Source organism: Trichophyton rubrum, assembly GCF_000151425.1.
Source record: "Trichophyton rubrum CBS 118892 genomic scaffold supercont2.1, whole genome shotgun sequence".
Taxonomy (NCBI): Eukaryota; Fungi; Ascomycota; class Eurotiomycetes; order Onygenales; family Arthrodermataceae; genus Trichophyton; species Trichophyton rubrum.
Window position 1 is genome coordinate 1,655,465 of NW_003456428.1, and position 27,400 is coordinate 1,682,864.

General features: G+C 48.5%; 16 protein-coding genes and 1 non-coding gene across 19 annotated transcripts; 9 read left to right on the forward strand and 8 right to left on the reverse strand.

Moving 5' to 3' along the window:
* Positions 1–79: 79 nt before the first annotated feature.
* TERG_00640 (eukaryotic translation initiation factor 3 subunit L) lies at positions 80–2,401 on the forward strand. Its single transcript, XM_003238601.2, has 2 exons — positions 80–832; positions 908–2,401. Exons 1-2 carry the CDS (start codon positions 524–526, stop codon positions 2,027–2,029), a joined length of 1,431 nt encoding a protein of 476 aa, XP_003238649.1. The 5' UTR covers positions 80–523; the 3' UTR covers positions 2,030–2,401.
* Positions 2,402–2,632: 231 nt separating this feature from the next.
* Positions 2,633–3,619, reverse strand: TERG_00641 (uncharacterized protein; the record flags this gene model as incomplete). The annotated part of the gene is made up of 2 exons (XM_003238602.1): positions 2,633–3,007; positions 3,281–3,619. 2 exons carry the CDS (start codon positions 3,617–3,619, stop codon positions 2,633–2,635), a joined length of 714 nt encoding a protein of 237 aa, XP_003238650.1.
* TERG_10002 lies at positions 3,083–3,198 on the reverse strand. The gene has a single exon (XR_007130569.1). It is a non-coding gene; the product is annotated as a 5S ribosomal RNA (ribosomal RNA).
* Positions 3,620–4,160: 541 nt separating the features above from the next.
* Positions 4,161–4,709, reverse strand: TERG_00642 (uncharacterized protein; the record flags this gene model as incomplete). Its single annotated transcript, XM_003238603.1, has 1 exon — positions 4,161–4,709. The coding sequence occupies one exon, from the start codon at positions 4,707–4,709 to the stop codon at positions 4,161–4,163; it is 549 nt and encodes a 182-aa protein (XP_003238651.1).
* A 126-nt stretch (positions 4,710–4,835) lies between these two features.
* Positions 4,836–5,336, forward strand: TERG_08659 (uncharacterized protein; the record flags this gene model as incomplete). Its single annotated transcript, XM_047748995.1, has 1 exon — positions 4,836–5,336. One exon carries the CDS (start codon positions 4,836–4,838, stop codon positions 5,334–5,336), a length of 501 nt encoding a protein of 166 aa, XP_047603587.1.
* A 1,152-nt stretch (positions 5,337–6,488) lies between these two features.
* TERG_08660 (kynureninase) lies at positions 6,489–7,521 on the forward strand (the record flags this gene model as incomplete). The annotated part of the gene is made up of 2 exons (XM_003238605.2): positions 6,489–6,983; positions 7,042–7,521. 2 exons carry the CDS (start codon positions 6,489–6,491, stop codon positions 7,519–7,521), a joined length of 975 nt encoding a protein of 324 aa, XP_003238653.2.
* Positions 7,522–8,099: 578 nt separating this feature from the next.
* On the reverse strand, positions 8,100–8,804 carry TERG_00644 (chaperone EMC4; the record flags this gene model as incomplete). Its single annotated transcript, XM_003238606.1, has 3 exons — positions 8,100–8,175; positions 8,233–8,585; positions 8,661–8,804. 3 exons carry the CDS (start codon positions 8,802–8,804, stop codon positions 8,100–8,102), a joined length of 573 nt encoding a protein of 190 aa, XP_003238654.1.
* Positions 8,805–9,666: 862 nt separating this feature from the next.
* TERG_00645 (uncharacterized protein) lies at positions 9,667–9,980 on the reverse strand (the record flags this gene model as incomplete). Its single annotated transcript, XM_003238607.1, has 2 exons — positions 9,667–9,729; positions 9,810–9,980. 2 exons carry the CDS (start codon positions 9,978–9,980, stop codon positions 9,667–9,669), a joined length of 234 nt encoding a protein of 77 aa, XP_003238655.1.
* A 1,271-nt stretch (positions 9,981–11,251) lies between these two features.
* TERG_08661 (uncharacterized protein) lies at positions 11,252–11,587 on the forward strand (the record flags this gene model as incomplete). Its single annotated transcript, XM_003238608.1, has 2 exons — positions 11,252–11,410; positions 11,480–11,587. The coding sequence occupies 2 exons, from the start codon at positions 11,252–11,254 to the stop codon at positions 11,585–11,587; spliced, it is 267 nt and encodes an 88-aa protein (XP_003238656.1).
* Positions 11,588–11,982: 395 nt separating this feature from the next.
* TERG_00646 (uncharacterized protein) lies at positions 11,983–12,388 on the forward strand (the record flags this gene model as incomplete). Its single annotated transcript, XM_047747626.1, has 2 exons — positions 11,983–12,032; positions 12,115–12,388. 2 exons carry the CDS (start codon positions 11,983–11,985, stop codon positions 12,386–12,388), a joined length of 324 nt encoding a protein of 107 aa, XP_047603588.1.
* A 1,148-nt stretch (positions 12,389–13,536) lies between these two features.
* TERG_11606 (uncharacterized protein) lies at positions 13,537–14,603 on the forward strand (the record flags this gene model as incomplete). The annotated part of the gene is made up of 4 exons (XM_003238610.2): positions 13,537–13,575; positions 13,806–13,990; positions 14,049–14,124; positions 14,202–14,603. 4 exons carry the CDS (start codon positions 13,537–13,539, stop codon positions 14,601–14,603), a joined length of 702 nt encoding a protein of 233 aa, XP_003238658.2.
* A 52-nt stretch (positions 14,604–14,655) lies between these two features.
* TERG_11607 (uncharacterized protein) lies at positions 14,656–16,172 on the forward strand (the record flags this gene model as incomplete). Its single annotated transcript, XM_047750694.1, has 2 exons — positions 14,656–15,053; positions 15,110–16,172. 2 exons carry the CDS (start codon positions 14,656–14,658, stop codon positions 16,170–16,172), a joined length of 1,461 nt encoding a protein of 486 aa, XP_047605188.1.
* Positions 16,173–16,693: 521 nt separating this feature from the next.
* On the reverse strand, positions 16,694–18,259 carry TERG_00648 (uncharacterized protein; the record flags this gene model as incomplete). The annotated part of the gene is made up of 1 exon (XM_003238611.2): positions 16,694–18,259. The coding sequence occupies one exon, from the start codon at positions 18,257–18,259 to the stop codon at positions 16,694–16,696; it is 1,566 nt and encodes a 521-aa protein (XP_003238659.2).
* Positions 18,260–18,743: 484 nt separating this feature from the next.
* Positions 18,744–19,549, forward strand: TERG_11608 (uncharacterized protein). Its single transcript, XM_047750695.1, has one exon. The coding sequence runs from the start codon at positions 18,910–18,912 to the stop codon at positions 19,222–19,224; it is 315 nt and encodes a 104-aa protein (XP_047605189.1). The 5' UTR covers positions 18,744–18,909; the 3' UTR covers positions 19,225–19,549.
* Positions 19,550–20,985: 1,436 nt separating this feature from the next.
* On the forward strand, positions 20,986–22,002 carry TERG_00649 (uncharacterized protein; the record flags this gene model as incomplete). The annotated part of the gene is made up of 1 exon (XM_003238612.1): positions 20,986–22,002. The coding sequence occupies one exon, from the start codon at positions 20,986–20,988 to the stop codon at positions 22,000–22,002; it is 1,017 nt and encodes a 338-aa protein (XP_003238660.1).
* A 396-nt stretch (positions 22,003–22,398) lies between these two features.
* Positions 22,399–23,048, reverse strand: TERG_00650 (40S ribosomal protein S17-A; the record flags this gene model as incomplete). 3 transcript variants are annotated; one of them, XM_047749153.1, is made up of 4 exons in its annotated part: positions 22,399–22,479; positions 22,546–22,743; positions 22,817–22,942; positions 23,028–23,048. In XM_047749153.1, 4 exons carry the CDS (start codon positions 23,046–23,048, stop codon positions 22,399–22,401), a joined length of 426 nt encoding a protein of 141 aa, XP_047605190.1. The 3 variants fall into 3 exon arrangements, with proteins under 3 accessions (XP_047605190.1, XP_047603589.1, XP_047605191.1); XM_047747627.1 differs by having other exon boundaries at positions 22,399–22,743; XM_047749154.1 differs by lacking the exons at positions 22,817–22,942; positions 23,028–23,048 and having other exon boundaries at positions 22,399–22,719.
* Positions 23,049–23,357: 309 nt separating this feature from the next.
* Positions 23,358–25,482, reverse strand: TERG_00651 (uncharacterized protein; the record flags this gene model as incomplete). The annotated part of the gene is made up of 1 exon (XM_003238614.2): positions 23,358–25,482. The coding sequence occupies exon 1, from the start codon at positions 24,654–24,656 to the stop codon at positions 23,358–23,360; it is 1,299 nt and encodes a 432-aa protein (XP_003238662.1). The 5' UTR covers positions 24,657–25,482.
* Positions 25,483–27,400: the final 1,918 nt, after the last annotated feature.

Consider the following 27,400-nt stretch of genomic DNA (forward strand, 5'->3'; position numbering starts at 1 on the left):
AGCATCTCTGCTGTGATATCATGTCTGGCATCTGCTCCATCAAATTTCTTCTTTCTTTCTTTTCTTTTCTTTTTTTTTTTTTTTTAATATGCTATCTCGGCTGTCTGCCTCAGAACAAATTGCACAATGTACGGATTAGGCATATCTGCATACTTCTCCCAAGGCTCACCTTATCTTTCTCCTCGACGTTTCGTACTTCCTTGACTTCTTCCGTTTGCACTAATATCTACTTTGTAGTGTGCCGTAAATGTCATCACGTGACTCTCCCGCACTAAGATAAGCAGAAAAAAGATAAAAAAGAAGCGAAAAAAAACCGAACAAAGTCGAACAAAACGCTGAAATTGAACAAGACGACGACGTCGGGCCGAAAGCAGACTCATATGCAGCTTGCTCATTAGCGGGGAGACATCTATTCAACAGATAAATACAGTACTATCACTTCCAGTCTTGCTAAACCTGGGTTGCGGTTAAACTCAGCGCACACAAAACACGCACGCACACAACAGGAACCAACGAGCACACAATGGCGCAAGACAACCGCGGGCGCCTACCACCGAATCTCCAGGATGAGTCTGATGTCGAGGAGGAGGCTCTCGTCAATGACTACCGGGAGCAGGTACATTTTGACGATGGCATGAGTGAACTGGACCGAACGACCTCCCTAGGCGCAACATCACAAACACAAGACTTGCAGGCCCAGCTAGCTGCTGCTGCCACCCCACTGGAATACCAGGCTACGCTGGAGACGAAGTTTGCAAGCTACGATAACTACTGTAGCTTGTTCCATTATATCCTGAACTCGGATGGCCCTGTCGAGTTGGAAGTTCCATCGGTATGTGGTTGACTATTTAGGATATGAACTTTTGAGCTTTTGACAGTTTGGTCTGACATTGTATGGATGATATAGTACTTCTGGGCCTGGGACGTCATTGATGAATTCATCTACCAATTCGAATCCTTCTGCAGATACCGAAACCGAGTAGCTCGCACTGGATCAAACGAAGAGGAAGCACAGCTACTGCGCGAGAACCCAAACACATGGGGCTGCTACTCGGTCCTCAACGTGCTCTACTCTCTCATCCAACGATCTCAGATCAACGAGCAGCTTGCAGCTATAAAACGAAATGAGGACCCCATGGCCGTTGCCGGAGAGTATGGATCTCGTCCTCTGTACCGGATGTTAGGATACTTCTCCATTATCGGTCTCCTCCGAGTACACTGTCTGCTTGGAGACTTCAGTCTCGCCCTTAAGACACTGGATGACATTGAAATGAACAAGAAGGCCATGTTTGCCCGTGTCATGGCCGCCCACTTCACCACATATTACTATGTCGGTTTCTCCTATATGATGATGCGCCGCTATGCGGACGCCATTCGAATGTTCAGCCATATTCTCGTCTACGTCTCGCGGACGAAGAACTTCCAAAAAGGTCGTGATGGCTACGATGCCATCGCCAAGAAGAACGACCAGATGTACGCTCTCATTGCCATCTGCGTTGCCTTCCACCCCACTCGTCTCGACGACACCATCCACTCAGCCATCCGCGAGAAGTACGGAGACCAATTCAACCGTCTCCAGCGCGGCCGTCCCGATGCTCTCCCCATTTTTGAGGAGTTGTTCCGCTCTGCCTGCCCCAAGTTCATCAGCCCTACTCCTCCAGACTTCGACAACCCATCACTTAACGTTGACCCCGTCGATCACCAGACCGCCATCTTCATGGATGAAGTCAAGAACACCTTGTTCAACCCTACCGTTAAGTCTTACTTGAAACTCTACACGACCATGGACTTGAAGAAGCTCGCTGGTTTCCTGGAAGTTGACGCTGAGCAACTTCGTGCCTGGCTATTGATTAACAAGCAGCGAAGCAGACAGATCCGATGGGTAGATGGTGGATTGTTGGAAGGAGAAGCTGTCAATGCCGGAGATCTTGACTATGCCATTGAGGGCAACCTGATTCACATTAGCGAGGTCAAGGCCGGACGAAGACTTGTTGACTGGTATCTACGCAACCTTGCCAGAACCTATTAAGTCGAACCTCTACCTATTTCTTTTTTTCTTCTCACTTTGCGTTGCTGGGTAGAACGGGGAAAGAAAACCAGACGAGAGCATTATCTATGCATTTACGCTTTAACGCCTGCTTTTATGTGTTCCGTGCCTGGGGGGTTGGGCTGGCTTGGAACGAAATTAATGTCTAGCTTAGACCAACGTCCTGTTTAGGCTTTTTTACGACGAGAAAAAGAGAAAGGTTTTGCTGTGACCTGTTTACTATATCTTTCTATGTTTCCTTGGACACGCAATGGACCGGCCAGTCTTGTAGGCGTTTCGCTTTTCTCTGTTTCTTTTTGATACTGGAATATTACTACTTTACTGATACATTAATTGCTGGATTCAGTACGCATGGAATTAAAAAAATAGAATAAAATAAATGAAAAATAAAATAAAAGGAATATCATCTGCAACAAACCATGTCCTGTTTCTAGCTGGTATCATACTGAGAAGAGATCATAGTACGCCATTAGGTGCTAAATATGTACAATCAAGAAACTGTGCGCAGGTCATGACACGGCACCGTCAGTCAATTATATTACATGGACAAAAGTAGGAGACATCCGTGGCGTCGACTTTATATATTTATTCTTTGATATCAAAACTCGTTCCACACCCACAATTACTCGAGGCACGCGGGTTATCCACGATCTTAAACTGGCTGCCGATAAGTTCAGTGGTGTAGTCAACCGTACTGCCTGATAGTAGCTCGAGAGAGGCCGAGTCCATGACGACCTTTGCTTGACCAGCTGGCGCACCCGGTACAGCGTCTGGGGTATCTTCTTCAACTTCGAAGACGGTGTCTTCCTCTTCACTTATCTTTGAGCTAGGCTCTAGACTCATCAGGTATTGGAAACCGTGGCATCCTCCGCTAGTCACTGTGATGCGTAGGTGATGGTATGGGTTTTCCTTTTGTGTAGCGGACGGAGAAGCAGCGGGATTCGTTATTTCTCGTAGACGCTGTATATTTGTTAGCCATCAATCTCCAATGAACCAGACGAAATATATATATATATATATCAAAAAAATATCCAAAACATACGACAGTCGGGATTCGCTGGTGGTCACCCACCCAACTACTAACCGACCGGCAAGTGGCTTAAGTACAGCTGAGCGGACGGGAAGCTCTGTTTTCCACTTCCTATGGTCGTATGTACTTGTGTTCTATCGCGACAGGTTTATATAGCGGGCTAGTAAGGTGTAACACCCGCAGGGAATATCCGTTCAACGTACCTTTGCTGCTCGGGGTGATATTGAAACAAGCAGAGGTTGTCCGTCCTCGTCGACTTGTGGATTCAGCGTTGCGACTGTCGCATTAACCATGGCAGAGGTGTTGAAAGCGGCTAGGGCGGTACGGGGATGCCGGAGGTAAGGTGTTAACGCTCTTTGCGGTCGCCATTGGTTCTGTGACGGGAGGAGGTAGGTTGGGATGGCTCGGGTAGGCGTATAAGGAGTCTGCGAAAACGTGGTGGTTGTTGTGATGTATCGGTTGTGTAGGTTGATTATGATGGTTTGAGGTGGTATGGCGACCGTCCGTGACCGGCACAAGAGGAATAGGCTGTGCTTCGACATGCTGATATATAGGAACAGCTGCCGAAAAGTGGTTTATTATGTGAAAAGGAAGAGGAATCGGCTTGTCGACATTTTTTATATTCGGCCGCAGAAAGATCCGCAAGACACAGAATCGATAAGATCAAAAGCTTCGACTCGTACCTTGGGTGGATACATGATTACAAATTACAATCACGTGAAGATATCTCAGTCAGTGAGGGAGAAGGGAAGAAAACATCGAAAAATGGTTGACTTCATCGTTATTTGAAGACAGAGAGAGTATGGACAATTTGAAGACTGGATACCCTCAACAAGACAGGAGAGATGGCAAGGCTATACTGAAGCTTAATACCTGTGGAAAAGGTCTCTTGGCAGACTACTATTCTGCTCTACATCCTCACTAGAAATACTCCCCTGGACAGAATAAAATGGCGGACCATATGCGAAAGAGCGAAAGGACGATTCATTTTTGTGCTCAAAGATATAGACTGGCCTAAAAAGTTACTTTGACATTATAATGGCTTGCATTCAGGACATGATCTTAAGCATGAACACCCAGAGACTACTCTTCCGGAAACCTCATGAGATCTGCGACTTTGTCGAGAGGCGCCTGAACCAGGGCCACGGCAGTCTCAAACGCAGGCTGCTCGACTGCAGCATCGGGATGACTTCTTGTCGGCATTAAGACCTTTGTCCGTTCAAATGTCCGTGCCAGGTCTTGCGATTCCCCTGGATCCAGCACCGCCTCCAGCGACGGAAGATATTCGTCTTCTTCTTCGTTGATGTGGGTGTCGATCTTACTCATAAGATCATCCAAGGTAGGTCTATACTCGGCGTCCGAAGCAGAAAGGGGTTGGAAATTAGCGAGAAGCTCCTTAAGTTTCTGGCTCTCGGCGCGGTCACGGTTGATAATGACGCTGCCGTGGTCCATGTGGGATTCGATGGCTGGGTAGATGACAAGCTCTTCTGCAACGGTGTAACGCGCGAGGTCCCAAGTGAACTTATTACCGTGACGGGTCATACTGTCCTCGTCAGCGGCATTGATGGTTTTGGCGTAGTCGTCTCGCAGCTCCTGGTGGTCCGCTTTCATAACGTCTGTGATGGACGCCATATTGTGCTTGGCTGGAGTATAGACTGATTTCCTTTGGTTGTGTTTGACTATGCTGTAGATATAGGTTGTTTGGTTGATTGATTATAAAGTGTTGATAGTTGGACTTCTTGATCTATATAAGAGGCGATGACGAGAAGCTTTAGCTTGACGTCATGTCAGCTTATGAGTGGTTGTACTGCCTGCGGAAGGTTCACCGTTCCAACTACAAACAAGACGACCAAACCTAACCAGCATATAATCAAGCACTATCTGACCAACAAGATGCCTCTATTACTTGACAGCCTTGAGATGACGGTGATCATCGACAATGAGCTGGATGTCATGTCTCCTCCACCTCCCACCGCTGTGGGTTCAATCATCTCCCACGGTTCACTGGGCAATATCTCTCGGGAGTCCGCCCACGTCTGTCGGGGCAACGAAGAAGTCCGTGAGCTGAAGATGGAGAGCATCTGCTGCGCAGCCCATGGACTATCTATCTTACTGGTACTCGTGCTGTACACCCCATATAAGACGTTAAGACTGACAGTGGACAGACAGGTACTATTGGAAATGAAAAGAGAAGCATACTGTTTGATACTGGGCCAGAGGAAGACACATGGGAACGAAACGCGAAGAGACTCGGTGTAGATCTCTCGACTGTTGAAACCATAGTCCTTTCTCACTGGCATCGAGATCATTCAGGTGACCCTTTCATCTACTACCTCTAAACTATCAATCGATATATGACTATGACTAATTTTATAGGTGGCATGCTACGCGCTATCCGGATGATCAAGGAGGCCCAAGAAGCACAAGGCTCCAGCAATGCAAGATTAGTGGTAGATGTCCACCCATCACGGCCCAAGTATCGCGGTTTCCAGCTAGGCGAAGAACTCATATCTCTTCAGGCAGATCCAGAGTTCGACGAAATGACTGCTGCTGGTGCTGTGGTAAGTAAGAATTCACAGCCACACACTTTGGCAGGCGGTATGTTTCATGTCTCTGGCATGATCCCGCGGGAGACAGAGTATGAGACCGGCCTCAAGGGAGCAATGAGACTTGATAATGACGGAAAATGGGAAAAAGACGAAGAAATCGCGGACGAGCGCGCGGTCACGTGCTGTGTGCGGGGTGAGTGCAACAACTTGATTATATAATCAAAATCCAAACTCTACCCCGCGCTGACAAAGAAAAAGGCTTGGGACTTATCGCGGTCACGGGATGCAGCCATGCTGGCGTTGTAAACACAGCCAGACACGCCAAAAGAAGCCAGCAGCAAGAGGGCAAAGAGGATGGAGCAAAGGAAGACCAGGAGGAAGATATATTCGCGATAATCGGGGGCTACCACTTGGCAACGAGCGACGAGGCGGCGGTGCATGCAACGGTTCACGATCTAAAGGCGCTAAACCCGCACTTTCTTGTACCTGGCCATTGTTCGGGCTGGCGAGTCAAGATGGCCATCGAGAACGCAATGCCTGGCCGCCTGCTTCCTTGTTCTGTGGGTGCGAAGCTCACCTTCGCTGACCAGGCTCTGTCTGTTGGTGATCCCTCTGTACCTTGCAGCAGCTCGACAAAATCCTGATCATCGGCTACTTTCCGGAGATTTAACTAAACGGCTCAGAACGGTTAGTAAGCGGGGGGAACCTGAAGGATAAAGACAAAAAAAGTGCCCATGGCTCTACGGATGTTTACAAACAGATGGCGGTAAAAGATAGTATATTCAAAGTATTTATCAAGACAGGGTACTGCATGTCCTACTCCTCTAACTATTCACTGGCATCCATAGCCTAGGTGGATCGAATGGATTTTAGCAAGGATCCCAGCTCCCTCACCAGGGAGTACGCCCGCAACCTCGATGAACAGGATCCCCTCCATGACTTTCGAAAGGAGTTCATCATCCCCTCCAAGGCCGATCTGACACGCACAACCCTAGCTCCCTCTACAGGAGAGGAAGCGAGAAAACCAGAAGAAAGCTGTGTTTATCTCTGTGGAAATTCTCTGGGTCTCCAACCTGTTTCTACAAGTGAACACGTCAATTCCTACTTGCGGTCATGGGCTCTCAAAGGGGTGCTGGGTCATACCGAGCCCCACACAGACCAGCTAACGGCAGAATGGTTGAACATTGATGATAGAGCACCTGAGCTTATGGCACCGCTCGTGGGTGCTAAGGAGAGTGAGGTGGCTCTGATGGGGACCTTGACGGGCAACTTGCATCTCCTGATGGCTAGTTTCTACAAGCCTACCAAGGAGAGGTACAAGATCATCTTCGAGGGAAAGGCATTTCCCAGTGATCATGTAGGAACAAGCTGCTCTTTACCCCTTTGTTTCTGTTGCATTGCTGACGTTGAAACAGTTTGCAATTGAGTCGCAGGCACTCCACCATGGCCTTGACCCAGAAGACGCCATGGTTCTCATCGAGCCTGTCTCGGAAGACTATCCTGTCCTCGAGACCTCCCAAATTCTATCCGTTATTGATGCGCACGCAGACTCTGCGGCCCTTATCCTCCTTCCCGGTATCCAGTATTACACCGGCCAATTCTTTGATATGAAGACCATCACGGCCCATGCCCATTCCAAGGGGTTAATGGTAGGATGGGACTGTGCCCACGCTGTAGGAAATGTTGAACTTCAATTTCATGACTGGGACGTTGACTTTGCGGCCTGGTGTTCGTACAAATATTTGAATTCGGGAGCTGGAGCTATGGCAGGACTTTTCGTGCACGAGAAACATGGATTGGTCACGGAGGATAGTTTTAGACCACGGCTATCGGGATGGTGGGGAAGCGATAAGAGCTCCCGCTTTATAATGGATAATAGTGAGTTTCGTCTCTAGTTTGTTGATCATTAGCCTGCCTTCCTAACAATTGGTAGAGTTTGTTCCTCGTCCTGGCGCGGCGGGTTATCAGGTTTCCAACCCTTCTGCTCTCGACCTAGCGGCTGTGACGGCATCTCTGAAGGTGTTCAACAGAGCCACAATGCAAGCTCTTAGGCGCAAGTCAGTTAAATTGACAGCCTACCTAGAATATCTCATTGACAGCGAATTCCCTTCCAAATCCGAGAGACCGTTTACCATCATCACGCCGTCTGATCCGGATATGAGAGGGGCACAGCTCAGTCTGCGACTAAGAGCAGGCTTGTTGGACCCCGTCTTCTCCTGTCTGCTGAGGAACGGTGTTGTGCTCGATGAAAGAAGGCCGGATGTCATTCGCGTAGCTCCCGCACCACTATATAACTCGTTTGAAGATGTTTGGCTATTTGTTCGTGAGCTTACGGTGGCATGTGATGAAGCGACTGAGTGTTAGAATATTAGATCAGAAACAGTATTTGGGTAAAAAATCGTATTATTTCGCATAGAAAGAATCGCAAGAGCTTTTTTCTTCTTTCTTCAAGGTTAGTTTAACGTTCTAGTAATCATTTTAAAGCGAAATATGCCCGTTCCAGCGGACTTCGCTCCATTTCCCATGCCAGCCAGTCTGATCTCGTCGTCCTAAGGAACCATTGTTAGCACTCAACAAGCCCAATACCCCATCGATGGATAACTTACGGTAGTAATCCCATCCCATTAACCTTCCATATACCCAGCGCCAGCAACACACACTGCATGGCCACGTAAACTACCTTGACAGCCACCATCTGACCCCGAATACTCTCTGACTCCAACTTGGCGAAGGCAGCGTTTGTGCCTATGATGCCGGTAATAGGTCCCTTGAAAAGCATAAAAACCATCATGATACTGAATATTTGCAAGCTATTGCCGGACATGTACATCATTATAGCATTCATGGGCAGCTGTTTGGCAGGAGCAAGCGCTAGTTCCCATGCTTTTTTCAATTTAAGGGCATCGGTCTCGGTCTTGCGGGGGGTTGAGGATGGGCTAGTGGACGGCTGTGCTCGTTGCTGAAGGATAAATGTTAGTACTCCGCATGAAAGTAGAAATATGTTATTGTATGCATAGTGGATTGTCCAATGTACCTTCGACAATGACTTGGGGGCAGAGTAGCCTGGAGGGTCGGGGAAGGAGGCGGACTTTGATGCTCTGCTGGGCGCGGGAGAGTTCATATCAACAGCCCAATGGGGCGGAGGAGGTGGAGGAAACATTTTCATCTGTTCCGCCATAGTGAGTGTATGCGTCTATATAGTGTGGTATATAAATAGTGTTAAATAGTTGTTTATCTTGTCTTCGAGCTTCCTTCAAGATGTTGAGGGTAAAGGATGACTAAGCTCAAGGATTACGCTTTGTGACTAAGCTGCAATGATTATGTCACAACTTGAACTTAAACGGATATAATTTGAAGATGGATTTACGATTAGTTTTGAAAGCTCCCGATTGGTTTATATTTTGAGAAAAAACAGAAACAAGACTAAACTTAAACTGCAGATGATAACATGATGACTAAGAATTGCTTTTACAGAGACCCTTTTCTAAAAGTCGACTCTGTATTGGATACCAATCAATCCAGTATGTGCGAGCACCCATTGTATTGCCCACAAAGGAGTTGAAGTCCTTAATTAGGGATGATATGGCACAACGTTTAAAGGAAGATTTCTCTGTGTTGAATGCATATTGAATAAATCCGTCCTTTGGATCAGATGGGCAGGAATAGCCTCTTTTCTGTGGTTAACTAGATAAGCGGGAACACTTTGAACTGCACAAACAACTAACTGGGAGCTATGTAAAGCGCAGTTAGCTAAGGAGCGGGAATGCAAGGTCTTACTATACGTGCAGTATTCAACATACAGCATTCGATGACCAGCTGCAATTCTCTCAATGTCATATCACGGGTAATGCGTGTTGCTTTCCATGTCTTTAGAGCTACCCTTCAACAAGGTGCTGTGCTGTCAAGGATAGTAGTAAGATACGGACTAAAAATTTCGAACATTAGTATAGGTATCTAATTAATTAGGTGAAAGAAACACCGTACCTATTTCCTCAGCACCGGACAAATCAGCCAGCTTGGTGGAGGTAATGGGCTCATGCTTAATTATGTGTGAGAATAGATTTTAAGTCTACGGCAATTCTGACGGTAGCAGCAATCATAGCCTACAGAATAAGTCAGCAGGGACTATACATGTAAGGCGATGGGGGAGACAGAGAGGACAAGGTGAATAAGGGAATAGCACCGAGAAGATCATGTTGACTGCTACGTTCTCCGGCTGCTCTAGCTGGGCAGTGAGAGCTTTACTGAGCTGTAAACACTCTATTTTTGCCTTCCTATCTGTCTCGTTACTGAGCCTTGAAGCAAGATGCTGCAAACGTGCGATGAGCGAGGCAGACTCTCCATTGACAGTCATACTTGTTGAAGCCACGATAGCAGGAAGATATGTCTCGGTACGCTATATGAAGATAACAATGGATATAAGAATGAGCTGGGTGCCTTGTTCAACATGCGGTGATGTTGGGTATGTATACCCTTTTTCGTTCCAATAATAACAATATAACCACTTCATCACGTTCATGACAGTGCACCGGCGAGTGGACATTCTTTCCAAGATATAACCAAAATTTCCAACTAGCAATGAGTACTCAATAGTGATATAGCCAGGGGTCCGTTCTGGGGTCACTTTGATGCTGCTTAATAGCTGACGGCGTGATCAATTGATGATCAGTGAGTGCCGGGTTTCTAGATCATCTATGGAACCTCCCGCTTGAATTCTCCATCTAGGGCGCCAACGAGATAACTAGTTCCTCCGTATCTTGGACAGCTGTCCAAGAGAGGGCTTAGGCCATTCCTGGTCTTGTCAAGCTGACCAGCCTATGAGAAATTCTGATACCGAGTACTCCTTATGGAGTATAGTTAAAGATAGAACGGCACCCTGGATACGACACAAGCCACTGAATTGAAGTCCAAATAGTGTGAAGAAGTAGCAGGGTTGATCCGTGTGCATACCAGGGCATCTGGGGTGGGAAATGCCGTCGTATATTTCTCGGTTTTCAAGCCACAGGGGGATACGAAGCGGTTAAGGGGCGCTAGATACGCTCGGAGTCTTTCTTAGTATGCCGGAACTGAACAAAAAGTAAGCGGGAAGAAATAGACCGCTTCTTTTTCTCCTTCAAGATATCGTATATGCAGTTATCTGGCTAGTAACTGTCTCAAGGTGATGCAAAAGATCCTTTGTCCGTCATTTAACTCCTCCTTGCGCTATAACGAACCATAAGCTGGTGCTTATGAAGGACCCATAACCTACACCTAGGCCGGTAGACTTTGGCCAATTTCTGGGGGGTCTGATGCTGAGGACGCAAGCATTTGCAATCAAACTATTGCTTTATCCCGTATAGGTTTGCCATAACCATTGCCCAAGCTAACCATTATTTGCCCCCAAAATGATCGTCATAAACAATCAGCTTACTGTCAAGCCGCTACTCACAGTTATAGAGCAATGGAGGCTAGAAGAAAAGGAAACCAGTGTCACAATGACCCCGAGCTGTTGATTCTTCTGACTATTCATAGATATTCCAGTTTCCCCATGGCTGATTTATGGGCTACGCTGTTGAATGTTTCATATAGACACCACCTCCCCTGCTTCTCTTTCTTCGACTTGTTTGAATCTAAGAAGCTTTCAAGATGCTCATGTCTGGCCCCGAGTACCTAGGGACAACCGTGCTGGTCTTCGCCTGGTTTCTTGCTGCTGTCGCTATCTGTATCGTTGGCACCAGATTATATATCCGGTGGAGAATCGTCGGGAAATATACTGTTGAAGATGGACTCATTTTGGTCGCACTTGTGAGTGTGACCGGAATCCTTTTGAAGACTCGAAATGGTAGTAAAAACTGACTGATTACCGAATAAAAGGCCCTTGGAATAGGAAATTCCACGTTTCTAACAATTTCCACTCACTGGGGACTGGGAACCCATATAGCAGAGCTCTCGAAGGAGCAAATTAAGTATACCGTGAAATAGGTATACCTCTGCGAGCTTTTCTCTATCATGTCGCCTGGAGTAAGCCGCATCCTCTATGCATCCTTGTTGTTGGGCATTCTCCCCCCCCATAAAATGGCGAAGTCGAATGCTCTGGACCTTAATATGGGTTCAATTTGTGGTCGATGTTGGGACAGTGATAATCAGCTTTGTCCAGTGTCGCCCAATAAATAAGTTTTGGGATTCAAGCGTCCCAGGCCACTGCTGGGCACCAACTGTGCAGCAATACGTGGGCTTTTTCCAGGGCAGTAAGCCTTCCCCTCATAGTTTCTTATCATGTGTCAAATAAAAAATGCTGACGTTGAATTGGAGGTGTATGTTCTGCGGTTGACCTGGTCCTCGCGGTATTTCCAGCCAGCCTGTTGTGGAATTTAAATATGGAGATAAAGAAGGTATCACTTTCATTACTGATGGGTCTCGGAATCATGTAAGCGCCAGTACGCCTTCCTATAACAGGTATCACTTAGTTATGTTGATGACACTAACTTGGCAATAAATCGAACTAAAAGTGCAATGATTGCATCAATTACTAAAACCATTCAACTGCAAGCGATCACAGCAAAAGCGGACATCACTTATGCCATGGCCCATCTTGCTACGTGGTGGACCCTCGAAGCGTATCTTGTCATCATCGCGACTTCGATACCCACATTGAGGCCGATCATGTCCACGAATAGGGGCAAAGAAATTAATCGAACAAGAGGTCGAATATCAGTGACAGCCATCAGGCTAGCTATGTTCATAGCAAGCAGCTCGAAAGAAGTGATGATTCAAAACTTCTAGATCGAAGCTGTGGCTCAAGGAATAGTATCCCGAATCATGGCGAGGTCTATCTTATGGAAGAAGGTCACAGACAGGATGGCTATAGTTCGGAAGGGATAGACGGAATGAAGAAGGAGACGACGATCGGTGTGACGTATGAAACGGCTACCCGTAAAGATCAGAGAGCCTCCATGGGGGCTGGTTTTGAATAATTAAGGATACCCCAACACCCTGCTTTCCATCCGTGTAAACTCGCTGCTTGAATAAAGGTATCGTCGTCTTTAGTGCAGCAACCCACCAAGGGATATCAACAAGGAGAGTCCGGTAACAGCTCATAAAGGTGAGGGATTGACCCGTAACTAGTGTCTCCATTCAAAGCTCCTTGTACTCCGTAAAGCGAACGAATGGTTCGGAATAATAGGGCAGTCTCCGGGTGCCTGGTCGGTTGAACGGACTCCCAATAACTACACTGCGTTTCGAATATTCTATATAGCCAAGTGGAACATGATTAGCATAATAAGGTTCAATTATAGATATGGAGATATTTAATAAGAGCAGAGGCAGAGGTATGCAGCAGCTTCCTGGCACAAAAGTGATAAAGTGATGTCTGCTGTCGTTGGCACAGTTGGCTGTACAGACGGCCAACCTGCAGCTTCTGGGCGGCAAAATCTCGCGTCTCACGTCTCATCTCGGCTCCTGACACAGGCTGACGGGCTGCCTGGCGATCAACAGGACATCTGGCGTCTCTTCAAGGCCGATTTCAGCTGGGTCTGGCTGGTCCACCGCTCGTCAACTAGGGATGTAGTTACTTTGGCCGCATCGTGGCTTGTTAGTAACCAAAAAAGTACCTGCAGACCAAAAACATCCAACTTTACTACTTAGCTAAGTTAACAAAACAAAGTCCCAGCACCACCCCCGACGGCTCCCCTTGAAGCTCGTCCTTACATCCCTCAACTTCCGCAGCTCTTCCACCCGGCACGCATCTCCTGAGCATCGTCGGCACAAGGACAGAGGCAACAGACGAATAAAGACCGCCCGCCCGGGATTCCGACTCGCTGAACGGCAACTTGGCTCGCCAGGGGCCTACCCTACATGTGACCATCCGCTTGCAGTCCATCCAGTAGCAACCAGACATCTCGAGCCGCTCTCGTCTTCGGCGCGCACGGAAGATGAGCTCGAGCGGGGGAGATGCGAAGCTGTTCGCAAGAGTACGTTGTCTCTTCTCCATGATATACTGCCCGTCGATACCCTCTCCTTCTCGTCCTCCGGCCTGCCTGCGTCCACTCTGATACACCAGCACCACTCACCACTATTACCAACCCGCCCTCATCTACCTACCCATGGACACGCCACCGGTGCCTCCAATACCGGCAATATGATGACCCTACAGTATGGGGGTGTTCGGCCGTCTGGTCAGAGAACTAACAACACTGCACAGGGCAAGGTCAGCGAGCTCCGCATGGAGCTGCAGGGCGGTGGCAAGAAGGATAAGAACCACTCTGCGAAGAAGATTACGCTGAAGAAGATAGTCGCCAATATGACCATGAGCAATAATGATATGATTGGCCTCTTCCCGGACGTTATCGGTTGTATGACGATACCGAGCTTGGAGATAAAGAAAATGTACGTTTGCTCCATAGGAAACAGATAGACGGAAGAGGGCTGAGCTAACAGATAGCAGGTGCTTCCTATTCCTCGTTAACTATTCCCGGACAAAGCCAGAGGTCGCGTTGAAGGCGTTGCCATTGCTTCTCGCAGTATGTTATCTGTTCATGGCCTATAAACACCTGAAATATATATATATATATTGCATCATGGCTGACAAGTTGTATAGGATATGAATGATGGTAACCCTTTAATTCGAGCACTGGCCCTACGCACGATATCATACATCCATGTGAGAGATTTTGTCGAAGCAACAGTCCAACCATTGAAACACTTAATGTCCGATGCAGATCCCTATGTGCGCAAAACAGCTGCTTTTGCAGTCGCCAAGCTATACGACCACGACAGAAGGCTGGTTGAGTCGTCCGACCTGATTGAGCGATTGAATAATATGCTTCAGGATGAGAACCCAACGGTTGTGTCAAGTGCTTTGGCTGCTTTGGTAGACGTCTGGGAGCGTAGTGAATCTATCACTTTGACCATTGACTATACCAATGCCTCCAAGATTATTTCCATTCTGCCGGATTGCTCCGAGTATGTTCACTATACATACATATATTGCTCTACTTGACGTAAGCTAACAATTTCATAGATGGTGTCAAACATACATACTCGAAGCATTGATGTCTTACGTCCCCCGAGAATCCTCCGAAGCGCTCCTTCTGGCTGAACGAGTGGCCCCACGTCTCTCCCATTCTAACTCCTCCGTCGTCTTGACGTGCATCCGGGTCATATTATATTTTATGAACTACATTGCAGACGAAAAACAGGTCACATCACTTTCCCGAAAGCTCTCACCGCCTCTCGTCACATTACTGTCAAAGGGGCCCGAAGTCCAATACCTGGCGCTACGAAATGCAATTTTGATATTACAAAGGCGACCGGAGGTGCTGCGGAATGACATCAGAGTGTTCTTTTGCAAATATAATGACCCCATTTATGTTAAGGTGACCAAGCTAGAGTTGATCTTTATGCTGGCATCTAAGGATAACATATCAGTGGTCCTGACTGAACTTCGAGAGTGAGTTTGACCTCTATAGTCATATCAATCCGTCACCTCCTCTAACAAAGCTATAGATACGCCACAGAAATCGATGTTCACTTCGTACGAAAGGCTGTACGCGCAATTGGAAAGCTAGCAATCAAGATAGAATCCGCATCACGACAGTGTATCGAGACTTTGCTCGAGCTTGTCAATGCTAAAATTCCCTATATCGTGCAGGAAGCCACGGTTGTGATCCGCAACATCTTCCGCAAATACCCAAACCAGTATGAATCAATCATTACCACTGTTATTCAGAACATCGACGAGCTGGATGAACCTGAGGCCAAGGCTGCCGTGATATGGATCATTGGCCAGTACGCAGACAGAATTGACAACTCGGACGCTTTCCTACAGGATTACCTGGCTACTTTCCATGACGAGTCGGTGGAAGTACAACTAGCTCTTCTCACAGCCACAGTCAAACTATTTATCCAGCGTCCCACAAAGGGTCAAGAATTGGTTCCTCAAGTCCTCAAATGGTGCACAGAGGAGACAGACGATCCCGACCTTCGAGATAGAGGCTTTATGTACTGGCGACTACTATCTACAGACCCGGAAACAGCTAGGAAAATCGTCATGGGTGAGAAACCTCCTATTACAGCCGACAGGGAAAAACTGGACCCGAGGACGCTCGAAGAACTGTGCCTAAATGTAGGAACCCTTGCTACCGTCTATCTTAAGCCCGTCCAACAAGTCTTCCGGCTAGCCAGACCGAAACGGCTCGCTCCAAGCCCTGCGCTCCAACAACCCACTTATCAAGACTCTCACGATACTCCATTCCATATACCTCTATCTACCCTCCTATCTCCCAGTCAGGAACCTGATGCAAATGCTCAATCTATCTCACCAAACCCCGGCATGGCCCAGAAGCCAGATATAAGCGCTGCTGTGAATGCTGCTGACATTTACTTTGCTGGGATCGGTAACGACCAAGTAGCTGACCAAATGGCAGCTATGAACCTAGGTGGTGGTGGCGTTCATGGTGGTGATATGGTTGCGACCGCACCAGAGAGCCAGTACATAGTGAGTCAGAACCAACAGCAGGCTTATCAACATAATATGGGCGGTGCTACAGGAGAAGTACTCCTTATATAACTCCAAACAGCGTAGCGGGCAGCTACCGGAAGGCCAGGAAAGTCGATCTGTTTGTGCACACCGTCATTTGGACTTGGGCATCGTTCTTGGGAGTGTGATACATGTATATTTCAGGAGGAGTTTTGAGGAACGAAGTAGATAATCTTTTTGCAATGTGTATAAAAATATCTAGGCAAACCCTCCACCAAAACTTGAACATTTATAGCAATTATTTGCTTGTCTCAGTCTATTGAATAAGTGAGGTAGTTTCATATGGTAAGTATTAAACGGATGTGTGATATGTAGTTTGTTGTATCCCACAGCGTTGTCACATCTGCATACATGAACGAATTTCATTGATTCAAGAAAAAAAAAAAAAAATCAGCCGACTCGACCTATGTTCGAACAAAACATAACACAAGGAAAAGAGTAGAGCAAAGTAAGTAAGGCAAGCATGCGCAATAGTATGTATGGAGCTAGATATGTATTGGAATTGTGATCAAATTTCAAACTGGAGGGAGGCAAACCTTCTCTACAGAACCTCAGGCTTTGTGCTCTCCGTCCCATCCAACCCAAGTACGGGACATGACTCTCCAAACACGACATTCACCACTTTTCAGGTCTCCCAGCTTATAACTCTCAACTTTCGTCTTCTTGCTTTCCCTACCTTGCTCCCAGACTCGTACCTTTTTCTTCGTACCGTCCCAATCGGATACGATTCCGGCGTGGTCTGGCTTGCCTACTTCAGTGGAATATTTCTGATGCATTGTGCCACGATGGCCTTGGAAACGGCAGTTGCGGAAGGTAATGATGTCTCCAGGGCGAATTTCGTCAAATTGTTGGACAGAGGCATTGGCTAGGTTGGCGTATACCAGGGCGCCGTAGCTGCGGACACCAACCGGCAGGAGGGCGTCCTTTAGAGGGGCAAGGAGTGTCTGGATAAGAGCATGGGGCGTACCGTCACCCACTGTGGTATTTTGTTTTGAAGCAACTGATTCAGAGATGCGAGCGCCAAATTGAGTATGGGCATCCTCCAGTTGGTCTTGACGTAGTCGGGGTGGTGGTGGTTCGTGGCGCTGTTCTAACGCTACATCGATTGGGTTCTTGGAGTCAAATTGTGCGGATATGATTGTCTGAGAATAGTCCATGAAGAGGATGTACACGTCCTTTGATGTGGTAACTTTGCCTCCTCGCTTGTTTGTGGAGGATTCCTCCATTTCAATGAGAATGTCTCGTCGACCTTGGAATACTGGAGGAGGTGTATTTGGTTGCGTCCACCAGAGAGACGTGGACGCAAGGTCTACATCATTAGCCATGTAGCCCTGATCCATTGATGGTCGAGAAACGTCCATGGATCTACGGGTTCCAGTCTGGCCTCTTAGGAGATCAGATGAGCCCCGGGATGGGCGTGGGGCTTGAGAAGACACGGCGTGCTGGGGTAACTCGTATGATGCCGGGTCCGGAATATCCTTAATTTGGGACTCGCCTCGATCCCGATGAGCAGGAACAGCAGGTGATGTATACTGATCAAAAGCTTCCTCCCGGGATCGTTCATGGGTTTCATCCTCTTGGGTATACATAGTTTGCGGAATTGGGGGTGGTGGAGCTCTCGGCATATCGACTGATTGTCGGACAGCCTTTGGTGGTTGGCTAGGGGGAGGGGGAGGTGGTGCTGAGCGAGGGGCAGTACTTTGGAAAGTGTTTTGTGGGATGGGTGGCCGCGTTTCTACCGGACTCCTGGGCGAGTGCGGGCTGAAAGAGTCGGCTAATGTCCCTTCATCTATACTAGAGTCTCGGACATGGGTCTTCAAAGCATCTTTGTGTTTGGCACCTGATGCTATATCTGTATCATAGTCTCCTTCATACTCGGTTATCTCCTCCTCACTCTCATTACCTAGAGGATGAGTTGGTGTCTGGGAGCTCATCCTGCTATCACCTGTGTTGTCGGGGCTGGGCTCAGTTACTGGAGGGGGAGGAGGCGGAGGACGGGTCTGAGCCGATGGAGGTACTGGGGGAGCTGATGGCAGTGGTGGAGGGGGCGGGTTTTGCCGTTTTCCTGGCCCTGACACAGGAGACGACACAGGCGATGAGATGCTAGCTTGATCCATGGATTGGCGTGTGCTCCCCGAAGCCTCATGCCCTGCAAAGTAGGATTCATCATCCCCCTTTTCGGTCCGGGCTGGAGATAGAACGACTTCATCATTAGATTTAGCTCCGAGAGAGGGAGATGTCAATATCCTATGAGGTGGTGGTGGTGGTGGGACAGGCCGAGCTACGTAATAACATATGTTAAAATATGAGCGAGGGAAAAAAAAGGGGGTTTCTCGGTAACCTACTTTCTGGGGGAGGTGGTGGAGGAGGGAGATTTTGGGCGACTGGGGGCAGAGGAGGGACAGGACGTCCTAAATTTCGAACCTATTAGCCTTGTCTCCAGAAAAATTATAGCAAAGAAAAATATACAAACATACCGTGAGGCGTGATAGGCTCCTCACTGGTAGTCTCTGGAGCGTCCTCTGAGTCCAAAGGCAAGGGCTGTGGCGGCGGCATCGATGCTTCAGTAAGCGCTTCCGGAACAGCTGACGGGCTTTTTGGCTTCTCTTCCGGTTTTCTAACATGCATTCCTGGAAGAGCCATAAGCTGGACAGGAGGAGCATAAGCTTCTGGCTGCTGCTCGGTGGTTCCTGCATCCGCTGATGGAGCTTTTGGCTTTTTATAGCTGCCAGTAGGCATACCTGGTAGACCAGCCGGAGCACCAAACATGCCCATCATGCCCATTCCTCCACTAATTTTGGCCATTCGGTCACGAATTTCCATCCGCCGTCTGATTTCAGGATCTATCTCGTCCTCCTCTTGCTCCTCACTCTCTTCTTCCTCAGAGCCATTGGCACCAGGAGCATCGCCGTGGGTTGGCCTCAGGGCTCTGGACTCAGGTGACTTCTCTTCCACGTCTTCTTTGCTTGTTGAAGTTTCACTTGCTTCTTCGGTATCTCCAGCTGCCGAATTATCAGCATCATTAGTGTCGCTTGTAAGTTCTCTGGCGGGTGGTAAGACAGGAGTTCGATGCTTAGGCTGAGTGCCTTCTTCGGCTGGATCACCGCTTGCAGCTGACGATTCTTTTGCAGTTTCTGAGGTCTCAGTCCTCTGTAGCTCTACTCCCATCACTGACTCGGATGGTTCAACCAGCTCTTGTGACTCGACTTTCTTCTTCGCCGGCTTTTTCGGCTTTTCTTTCTTCTGGGCTGCTTCAGAATGCCGAGAAGCTTGCTCTAACTGCTGCTTCTGCAGCAGGGCAATTCTTTCTTTCAGGCTTGTTGGCTTAGGCTCTTCCTCTTCTGTAGCTTCCGTTCCTTCCAAGGCCTCAGATCGAATTGGCAGCGAAGTTTCTTGGGGCTCCTCCCGCCTATATGTTTGAGGATGTTCAATTGGTGGCGGAACATAGGCGTTTTTACTGGGTGGTGGTGCAACGAATGGTTTCTTCACGAACGAGCTTGATGTATGGGTGGCATGATTGAAGGGAGTTATTGGAGCCGCGGATGCCTTGTTGAAAGCAGCAATCCTGTCCCTAAACGAGCCTGCAGTCGGCTTCTCTGCAACCGCTGGTGGCGGGGCTTTCTTAGCTGGTGCTTCAACTGGCGCTGATGGCGGAGGCGGTGCAGCCTTCTGAGAGGGTGGGCTCATTGGAGGAGATGAGGGAGCAGGTATAGGAGCAGAGGTCTTTGAGGCCTCATATGGCACTGAACTAGGGGCAGCTTTCTTCTCGGCCTCTACAGTAGAACCCAGATCGATACTCCTCTTCTGACTGTCCTCTTGCGGGATGTCAGGCACCGCCGACTCGGAGGCTAGAGGTGGAGATTGCGAGGCAGTTTCAGACTCCTTCCGGGTTCTGGCAGGTCTCGTAGGTCTTGGGGGCGCCGGAGGCTCGTACTTTTCGACAAAATTCCTTGGGAAAATGCCTTCTTGTTTGGCGCCCGCATGATTGGTATAGTTGCCATAGTACCAGTCAGCATCCTCCTCCTCGGTCACAGTAATGATCTGCCCAATTGAAAAATTCAGGTCATCTTCATGTTCTGAGGTGTATTCGAACACTGCCTTGACCGTGAAGGGTACCGCTGACATTTAGAAGGCTAGTATGGAGGGTTTCCGAGTATCAACGGTCGAGTAAACGGTCGGGCGCAACGGCGACTCGCGGCCAGGCAGATCAGCAGTGTTGCGACCAAATATAAACCGGACAGCACCAGCGTGCAAATGGAGAGGGCCAAATAGTCGACGCCTGCTATCCCTTCAACTGTTCAGTCCGTCGAAGGAAAGTAATGAGTACACGATGCTGGCGTGTAGCTAGAGCATCGGTAACAAACTGCGCGGTGGCCTAGGTCAGTTCAGGCCGTCATAGCTAACTAGATCACCAAAACAAAGACAGGAAGCCAGAAGCAGGTCTTACAGGTCGGGGGGGCGAGCAGTGCTATCTCCTTCACGAGGAAACGAAGGCAACGAGACACGGACGGGCTCAAGGGGAGCCTGGTGGGTGGTGGTGGGATGTGCGATTTGGTGATTGTTCGGGTTGTCCGTGGGAGATGGGCGAGGGCGGGAGAGACAACACTTAGTAGCTGACTAGCAGGCTGTGGCTTGACGCTCCCTCATATAAAGACGACGACTGGCGCCGCCACGGCCAGCAAGAAACCTCCCCCCCTCCCCCCACAGCCCACAACCACAGTGGACGATGAAGATGGCTCATTTCGACGGCCTCGAGCTTGACGTCTGATACAAAAGAAAAGGCGCATGGAAGAGTGACGCTAGAACAGGACATCTTACTGCTCGTCCGCGTAGAGTCGCAACTATGGCCGCCAGAGGCAGCGCTCACCAGGACGGGACGCTCAAGACGTCTCTGCAGGCAGTTCACGCTTCATCGGCGCCGGCTTCGTCTCAGTATCGCGGCAAAGGGTCGCCGGACCCTCGACACATGGCGATTGCGCTTCACCATGCCCGCCAGATCCAGAGCCGCAAGGAGTTGGAGCTCCAGATCCTCTCACATATCGAAACGCTCATGGAACTGCCTACTACACCGGGTGCTACAGTCGAGTCCCCCTCTGCGGAGGATGTGTCGACCTTCTTCTCTGCGATAGCATGCTTTCAGCCATCGGACTACGATAACCTGATACAGGAACGGAATATTGACGGTAGCTGTGGCTATACCTTGTGTCCCAAGCCACGGCGAAAAGATAACTCTAAGGGAGGATACAGGATCGTTTGGGGATCAAAGGGCAGCGGTCCCGGCGGCCGTGGTAAGGACATGAAAGTCGTACAGAAAGAAAAGCTAGAGATGTGGTGTTCTGAGGAGTGTGCAGAGCGAGCAATGTATATCAAAGTGCAGCTCAGTGAGAAACCAGCTTCAGAACGGATAGGAAGCGCGGGCAGGGACTTTATGTTGCTGGAGGAGGCTAGACGAGGCGAATCATTGAGATTAAACATCGAACGGGTAGACAGAAGTGCTATGAGAGCAGTGGAGGAGAATCTGCAGGGACTCACGCTACAGAGCAATGACACCAACCCAACCTATGGCCAAGATCATCTATCCCGTGGGTTGCAGGATTTATCGATGCAAGATACAGAAAGTTTGTCGGTAAATCCTAGCAGTGGTGCTGTAGCCAGAGGTTTGCTAGCACCAACAGTTATTGAACGGGATATCGATGATTCGAGATACCCCAAAGCCCCAATCTTCCAGCCGGACAGCGCAAAAGGGGGCTCGGTCGAGGGTTTCCATCCCCGACAGGACACACAATTCAGAAACTGGCCGTCCAGCAACAAGGACGGAGATGGAGATGAAGATATGGATGACTTTTTACCTCAGATATAAGATGGGTTTACAAGTACTTTGGATTATATGGGCGTTGTTAGGTTGACACGCAAGAGATACCCTTAGCTTCTTAAAGAGTCCGTTTTTCACATGCTTGATATGGCGTTCCTTCGAGCGAAATTATTCTTACTTTGGGCGACTGTGAACTTACCATCACAAATGAACGTCATCATATCATGGTAGGGCGTGTAGCATCCATTACGGGAGTTGAAAGGGGGACTGGTTTTGGCAATCAAGCGTCATCCCAGGGGAATCAGCGACACCTTGTATTTTGTAATTTTTTTATATTAGAAAAAATTGGCAATCTAGGCGTTGATTTCATGAACAAGGCCTGGATATATTGACCCAAATTCTCACCGCCGCATAACTCCTGCCATTTTCGTGATGGAAATTGATTTAACGACGGTCGAAACGACGACCATCAATGTTCTGGGTTTGCTGAGACACTGGGGTGACGTTGACCTTAAGAGAGTCAAACTGAAGGGGGAAAGGATCCAAATTAGCCATTGATGCCAGCATGAGTTGCGTAGAACATAGACTTACTCCGAGGCTCTTGAGGAGGTCCTTGGTATCGGCGTCCACGTCGAGCTGGCCGCTCTCGGTCTGGGAGATGTCAAGAGCAGAGATCTCTGGAACGTATTGATCCTTGCGTTCACGCTCCTCCTCCTGAAGCTTGAAGGAGATACCGCGGACTGGGCCACGCTGGATACGCTTCATCAGATGGGTAGTGTAACCAGCAATCTATAATCAATCTGAATTAGACGAGTTTCCGGCGTTATTATATTCGCTTTTCTTGGATATTTCGGCCGCCCACCTTGTTGCGAAGGCGCTTGGAAGAGATGATAGCAATCTCATCGCAAATGCGCTTGTTGGTCTCGAAATCAAGAGTGAGCTTTGGGTAGTATCGCTCAATGATGCTCTTGGCGGATTTCTTGACGGTCTACCCAGATCAAATGCAGTCTTGTCAGTTTCTCAATTTTGAACAGAGTAAGGGGTTAGCCTTGCAATGTGCAAAATTCACATACCTTTGTCCTAACGCGACCCATGTTGGCGGTATTGTTGTGCTGAACTGCGGGCTGTTGATGGAGTTGACAGTTGACGTTCGATCTTGAAATGTTCGTGATGGCTTTTTTTGATAAAGTGGAAGTTCGCTTAGGGCTGTGTTTTCACGTGATTGAAAGTAGACGGGAAACTTGAATTTATATTACGTAATGACATGGGTACTTACGTAGGATAAGAAAGTCTCCCGTTGGGAAACAGCAAAGCGAGGCAGCTCGAAGGAGTTAATATTTGTATATCTAGAACATAATAATACATTTATGTGTACAGAAAATAGAGAAAACATGGGACCCCATTCATCGCTTATCATCAAGGCGGCCGTAACCTGCGCGGTTGGTGACGAAAGAGGGTAGAGCTTCGGCTGCGCCTTGGACTCCATAGAGGGCCTTGACGGAATTCGTAGCGCCGTCGACACGGAGCAGGACTTTGCCCTTGACATCTACAGTTGCCTTCTCTACCTTGACCCAATATTTAGCACCACCAGGAAGATCAGGGTCAAACTGGATCGATCCCTTTTGGCTGTCAAAATCTCTGGACGCGGATGGGCCAATGTCGTCTGTAACAAAGCCAGCAACACCGACTATGCTCTTGGATGATCCTCCTCTGCCACGGCCTCTTGCACGCAGCAATCGAGCTTGGACTGGACGGGGGTTCTGCTGGGGTCCTGCAATGGGATGGTTCTCGAGATGAGACCTGGTACGCAAGTAGCTGAGACCAGCAGACGGATGGGTTTTGGGAGGGCCATCTCGTGCATATTGGGGTGATGCTACATCAGACGGGCCAGCAGCCCAGTTGCGTAGGTGAATTCGTCTGTCAGGGACCTTGGGTGGAGTAGCTAGATCGAGGAACTTGTTGACCTCCGGGCCGAGTGCTGCAGGATCCGCACGAAGAGCCAGAAGAGCACTTTCAAATTCGGCGTCACTCAGTGTCTTCGGTAGATCCGATTCCTCGAATGATTTACCCTCGTCCATCAACCGTCTCCGTGTCTGCAGGGCCTTGTTCTCTATGACAACTTCGCGGAGTTTCTGTAGGAACTCTGGCCTCTGTTTTCGTACTTTCTTAAGGTATCTTTCAAATTCGATTTCAGTCATTCCAGCCAACCATGGTCCCTTGAATCTATATCTCAGTTTCTTCTCAGAGCTGTGATCGGGAGATGCGGTTATGTTATCGGTCGAGCTTTCAAACACGCTCGTATGTCGGCCGCTGCCCACAAGCGATGATGTGCCATGAGTTGTTGAGGATATAGGGAGAGATAGCTCCTGATATTTCTTGAGAGTGAGGGCGTGGTCATTCGCAGAGTGGAAGTCTGTGATGTGCTCGTAAGTATCGAGATAGTTAATCCGGACAAGAGGGTTCGAAGAGCTGTCCACGGTGGATTTGGCAGGTAGCGGCCGCTTTAGACCCCAATCCCCTCTTGCAAGAGAGCTGGCGGGTGTCTCAATAGCCGCTCTAGTAGGATATGGAAGTGTCGCTGTATCGGACCAGGAGTTTAAGCTTGAGGTCAGAGACTGTGCTGGGGGTGAGAGCGAAGCCGGGAGCGCAAATAGACGAGACTTGCGCAGAATCTTCGTTGTGGGCGACATCCGGGCCGCCATGGCATCAAATTGTGGCAGCTATTGCCTCCAATGCTCTTCCTCTTCTTCGTCTTCCTCTGCGTTTCTTTGCTTCGCCTCCATGAATCTTCAACTTTGACATCCAAAGTTTTTCCAGACGTCGAGGTTGGTGCACGTGATTTTTCATTACCTAAGCGTTATCTACCTCAACCTCAAGGCAGCGGAAGAATCATCAGCATCATTAGAAATCCAAGGAGCACCGAAGCAAGTGGTCTCTTGTTTTGGCGGCCGATGGAAGTCTGGTTGCAAAGAATATGTGCTGTGCTGTTTCTTCAGCTACTATATCGACGCGCTGATTGATGCCCATGTTTTAGCTCCAGGAGCTAGTTGTGTAGCCAACTTCTTTCGATCTTGATATCAAAACATGGCGCAAGTTACCCCAGCTGCAGATACGACTCAGCGACTCTTTCAGGAGCTCAAATCCAAGAACGAGGATACTCGAAACAGAGCTGCCACCGAGCTTCACGAAAATATTATCGCAGCTTCTCGAGGTAAGACAGCTCGGTTGGAATATGATGCCTACTAGTTGAACGTCGTTGCTGATCAGCTATCTCCGCTCCCAGAGCTGCCCCAAGATAAATTTCTCGACCACTACAATTCCATAAACCAACGTATTGCCCAGCTTATCGTTACCGGAAATGACGCGAACGAAAAAATCGGCGGGCTTCTTATGCTCGACCGGTTAATCGAGTTTGATGGTGTGGATACAGCACAGAAAACCACTCGGTTTGCTAGCTATCTGCGAAGTGCTTTGAGGAGCAATGATAACTCAGTATTGCTCTTCGCGGCGGGCTGTCTCGGGCATTTGGCGAAACCCGGTGGTGCTTTAACTGCAGAGCTAGTTGAGAGTGAGATCCAGTCGGCTCTAGAATGGCTACAGACCGAAAGGCAGGAGAGCAGGCGCTTCGCGGCAGTCCTGGTCATTCAAGAACTTGCAAAGGGCTCGCCAACTTTGCTATACGGGTTTATCCCGCAAGTCTTTGATCTTATTTGGGTCGCTCTACGTGACCCCAAAGTGGTCATTCGAGAAACTGCCGCCGACGCCGTTAGTGAGTGTTTTGAAATAATAGCGGCCAGAGATAGCGCAGTTCGTTCTCAGTGGTTTTCGAGAGTATACGAGGAGTCTTTGCAAGGCTTACGATCGAACAATGTGGACTGGATCCACGGATCACTTCTTACCTTGAAGGAGCTACTTCTGAAGGGTGCCATGTTTATGAACGAGCATTACCATAACACTTGTGAAATAGTGTTGCGATTAAAAGACCACCGTGACCCCAAGATTCGTGCTCAGATTGTGCTTACCATACCAGTTCTTGCCTCATACGCTCCCCTCGAGTTCACCAATACATACCTTCATAAATTCATGATATACCTTCAAGCACAGTTAAAACGAGACAAGGAAAGGAATACTGCTTTCATCGCCATAGGAAAGATTGCAAGTGCGGTTGGCCACGCCATCGGTCAGTTCCTTGATGGAATCATCGTATATATCCGCGAAGGACTGGCCTTGAAAGCGTATGTAGTTCCGAACTAATTAACTTGAACAAAAGCTTACACAGAATTATAGACGAAATCGCGCCGCTGTTAATGAAGGCCCGATGTTTGAATGCATTAGTATGCTGTCTCTCGCAGTTGGTCAAACTCTTAGCAAATACATGGAGTCACTGCTCGACCCTATTTTTGCTTGTGGCTTGAGCAAATCCCTTACCCAGGCTCTTGTCGATATGGCACACTACATCCCGCCTATTAGGGCTACTATTCAAGAAAAGCTGCTGGACATGCTTAGTATCGTTTTATGTGGAACTCCTTTTAGACCATTAGGATGCCCGGAAAGCCGATTACCCCCTATACCTTCCTTTGCCAAGGACTTTGGTTCCTTACCTCAGGATCGTAGTGATAGTGAGATAGCCCTCGCACTTCATACACTTGGCAGCTTTGATTTCTCTGGTAAGTGGTTCGCTGTTACAGTATGACAACGGCATATTAACGTGTTGTTAGGTCATGTCCTTAATGAATTCGTCCGTGATGTTGCCATCAAGTTTGTTGACAGCGATAGTCCTGAGATCAGAAAAGCATCTGCTTTAACTTGTTGCCAACTTTTCGTCCATGACCCTATCATTAACCAGACAAGTGCTCACTCAATACAGGTTGTCAGCGAGGTTATTGATAAACTACTCTCAGTTGGAGTCGGCGACCCCGATCCCGACATCCGGCGAAATGTGTTATTCTCTCTGGATAAGAAATTTGACCGTCACTTGGCGAAGCCAGAAAACGTTCGATGTTTGTTCCTAGCTGTTAATGATGAGATGTTCCCAGTACGAGAAGCAGCCATCAGCATCATTGGTCGCCTCTCGAGCGTCAATCCGGCCTATGTTTTCCCGCCTTTGAGAAAACTACTTGTGAATCTTCTGACTGGCCTCAGTTTTGCTACAAACTCCCGGCAAAAGGAGGAAAGTGCTCAATTAATCAGTCTCTTCGTTTCAAATGCCACCAAACTCATTCGCTCATATGTTGACCCCATTGTCACAACGCTCTTGCCCAAGACTTCAGACGGGAATCCCGCGGTAGAAGCGACCACTCTCAAAGCCATTGGAGAGCTTGCAACGATTGGTGGTGAAGACATGAAACAATATCTTCCTCAACTCATGCCAATAATCCTGGATTCCCTGCAAGACCTCTCCTCTCAAGCTAAGAGAGAGGCTGCCTTGAAAACTTTGGGTCAGCTG

Excerpts from the sequence above, each read along its gene's own strand:
- TERG_00640 (XM_003238601.2), top strand. The coding sequence starts at position 524 with ATGGCGCAAGACAACCGCGGGCGCCTACCACCGAATCTCCAGGATGAG. Across the intron at positions 833-907 it reads TCGAGTTGGAAGTTCCATCG|TACTTCTGGGCCTGGGACGT; the intron begins GTATGTGGTTGA and ends TGGATGATATAG.
- TERG_11608 (XM_047750695.1), top strand. The coding sequence starts at position 18,910 with ATGCCCATCATGCCCATTCCTCCACTAATTTTGGCCATTCGGTCACGA.